General features: G+C 37.6%; 1 protein-coding gene across 1 annotated transcript in view; it reads left to right on the top strand.

Annotated features, from left to right (window-relative positions):
* Positions 1 to 1,433: 1,433 nt before the first annotated feature.
* The window catches only part of LOC122260707 (uncharacterized), a 19,633-nt gene continuing 18,566 nt past the window's right edge, over positions 1,434 to 2,500 (top strand). Inside the window, exons 1-2 of the mRNA XM_086545706.1 lie at positions 1,434 to 1,599; positions 2,358 to 2,491. Coding sequence (XP_086401832.1) covers positions 1,434 to 1,599; positions 2,358 to 2,491 — 300 coding nt within the window. The remainder of the gene's footprint in view (positions 1,600 to 2,357; positions 2,492 to 2,500) is intronic.

Here is a 2,500-nt window from a genome sequence, read left to right as displayed (position 1 = left end):
CGCTGTATTGCAGCTGTTTGGGCCTTCAGTGGTGCCATCTCTGTTTGTTTACATTTGTCGAAGCACATGACTGGGTCGGTGGTTCTTTTGCGTAGAGGGACGCGAGCCTTTGAAAAAAATGACGGTTTTTAGGAAGGCGACGATAAAAGTCTTGGGAAAAAATGCTAGTGTGACACGGCGAGGTGATTACCTTGCCATGTAAAGAATTTCTACAATAATACGTACACAGTTTTGCAATCTAAATCTCATTTATTATAATCATTTTACGTGAGTAACCATATAAAATATCGCTAAAACCTGTTAGGACCGATGTATATTTGTAAGTTTTAAATTCTTATAATCACACACACATACGTTCTGCTTGCAATCACTCAAAAACCAACATAAGAAAAACACAGTGCAATGAATTAAATTATTAAAAAGTTTTCTTGTTATTATGATTACTATTATTAATCATCTTATCAATATCATTATCCTCCTCAATGCTAAGATAATTAGTATCATTATTATCATCGATGATTAAAAACTGCATAAGTGGATCTTCAGATACAATTATGATAATGATGATAAAATTTGTATGTAATATAATTTGTCATTATCATTATTATCATTGATATTATAGTCAAGAAAACACCTTTACGAAGACAGTTTCTCGAATGAATGAACTACTGTCCGAATCCTTTCCTTGACTTGTGACTTAGGATAGCTTTTGGTTGTTCTTCATGGTTAGAAAAAAAAGTAGAAATGAGAGAAGTAAGATGGTGAAGAAATATTAATTAATATAGGTACGAAGATATAAGAAAAACGAGAAATACGAAATTATTTTGCAGATAACTAAATATAGGATGTGATAGGATGAAAGGATCGTCAGTAAAAGTGGAAGATTTTTGTGTGGAGTGGACGGGTTATCAGTGAAGGATTTTATGGACTATTTTTCTTTTCTCTTCAGATAGTGTCCGAAATGAATATGAATATATATATATATATATATGTGTGTGTGTGTGTGTGTGTGTGTGTATGTGTGTGTGTGTATGTATGTGTGTGTGTGTGTGTGTGTGCGATCAGAACAATCTTAAGAAAAAAAAAAAAAAAAAAAAAAGTGACTTTCTGCCAACTATGAAATGTTCTCCTGGCACTATGAAATTGAATTTGTAAAAATATACTGTATATGTATATTATATATGTATATATATTATATGTATATATATATAGTATGTATATATATTATACATATGTATATATTATGTATATATAATATATATATTATATATATATATTATATATACATATATATGTATATATATATATAATCACTTCCTTAGCTTCTATCTGTCTTTATATCTAAGTTATCCTAAATCACCTCCTCTTCAAATCACGAAAGTCCTCCTCTCAATATCCCTCCCCCCTTTCCTCCCTCATCAGCGTGGGCGGTCATGGGCGTGAGTCTGAGCGTGAGGATGAAGAACATGGGCGGCACGAGGTACGTCTTAGAAGGCAGCAACGTCTCGCTCTCCTGTGAGTTCGACCTTGAGGGAGACGACCTGTATTCTCTCCTGTGGTGGAGGGACGGATCTGTGCTCCTGCGTTACACTTCGCATGGCGGTGGGTGTGTCCTCTGTTGCTCGTTTGCTCTCTTCTCTTTTTCTCTTTCTTTCTTTCTATTATGCTTTTTCGCTCTATCTGTCTGATTTTTTTTTCTCTCTCTCTCTATCTATCTGTCTATCGACTACTCTCTCTCTCTCTCTCTCTCTCTCTCTCTCTCTCTCTCTCTCTCTCTCTCTCTCTCTCTCTCTCTCTCTCTCTCTCTCTCTCTCTCTCTTTCTTATCAGTCTCTCGCATACCCTCCCTCTCTCTCTACCTGCCTACCCCTCTATCACTCTCTCACTCTCGCTTCTTCCCTTTGCATGTGATTTAATGTGCACGGAAATAAATCACTTATTAATCTTGCTAATCTTGCATATTGCTTATACCTTTTTTCTTATAGGTTTGGCGAAGTCTAGTGTAACTATTATGGATCATATGTGTATGTGTTTTATATGTTGTCCGTATGTGCGTGTGTGTGTTTCTGTACGTGCATGTGTATGTTTTATATGTTGTCTGTATGTGTGTATGTGTTTCTGTACGTGTGCGTGTATGTGTGTGTGTGTGTGTGTGTGTGTTTGTGTGTGTGTGTGTGTGAGTGTGTGTGTGCGAGTGTGCATGTGCGCGAGTGTGTGTGTGTGTGTGGTCTTGATCTTCATCAGTAACATCAAAAGAATACCGGGTATACACACGATCTCTCTACATCGGCGACACGTAGCAATTCTCCCGCGCATCAAACCCTAATCAATAGCTCACTAATTACCCTCCTCCCACAGAGGACGACTTCCACAATGAGACCATGGCAGAGGTCGAGGTCGAGTCTGAGGACATGCTGGTACTCGACCCAATCAGCAACGTTACGACTCGACCGCTCACTTGGTTCCACATCAAGGGTCTCAAGGCTACGCTGGTAAGACTA

Source organism: Penaeus japonicus, unplaced genomic scaffold (assembly GCF_977035675.1).
Source record: "Penaeus japonicus unplaced genomic scaffold, GWHDUDI00000001_assembly GWHDUDI00000017, whole genome shotgun sequence".
Classification (NCBI taxonomy): Eukaryota; Metazoa; Arthropoda; class Malacostraca; order Decapoda; family Penaeidae; genus Penaeus; species Penaeus japonicus.
This window is presented reverse-complemented; position numbering and strand designations above follow the sequence as displayed.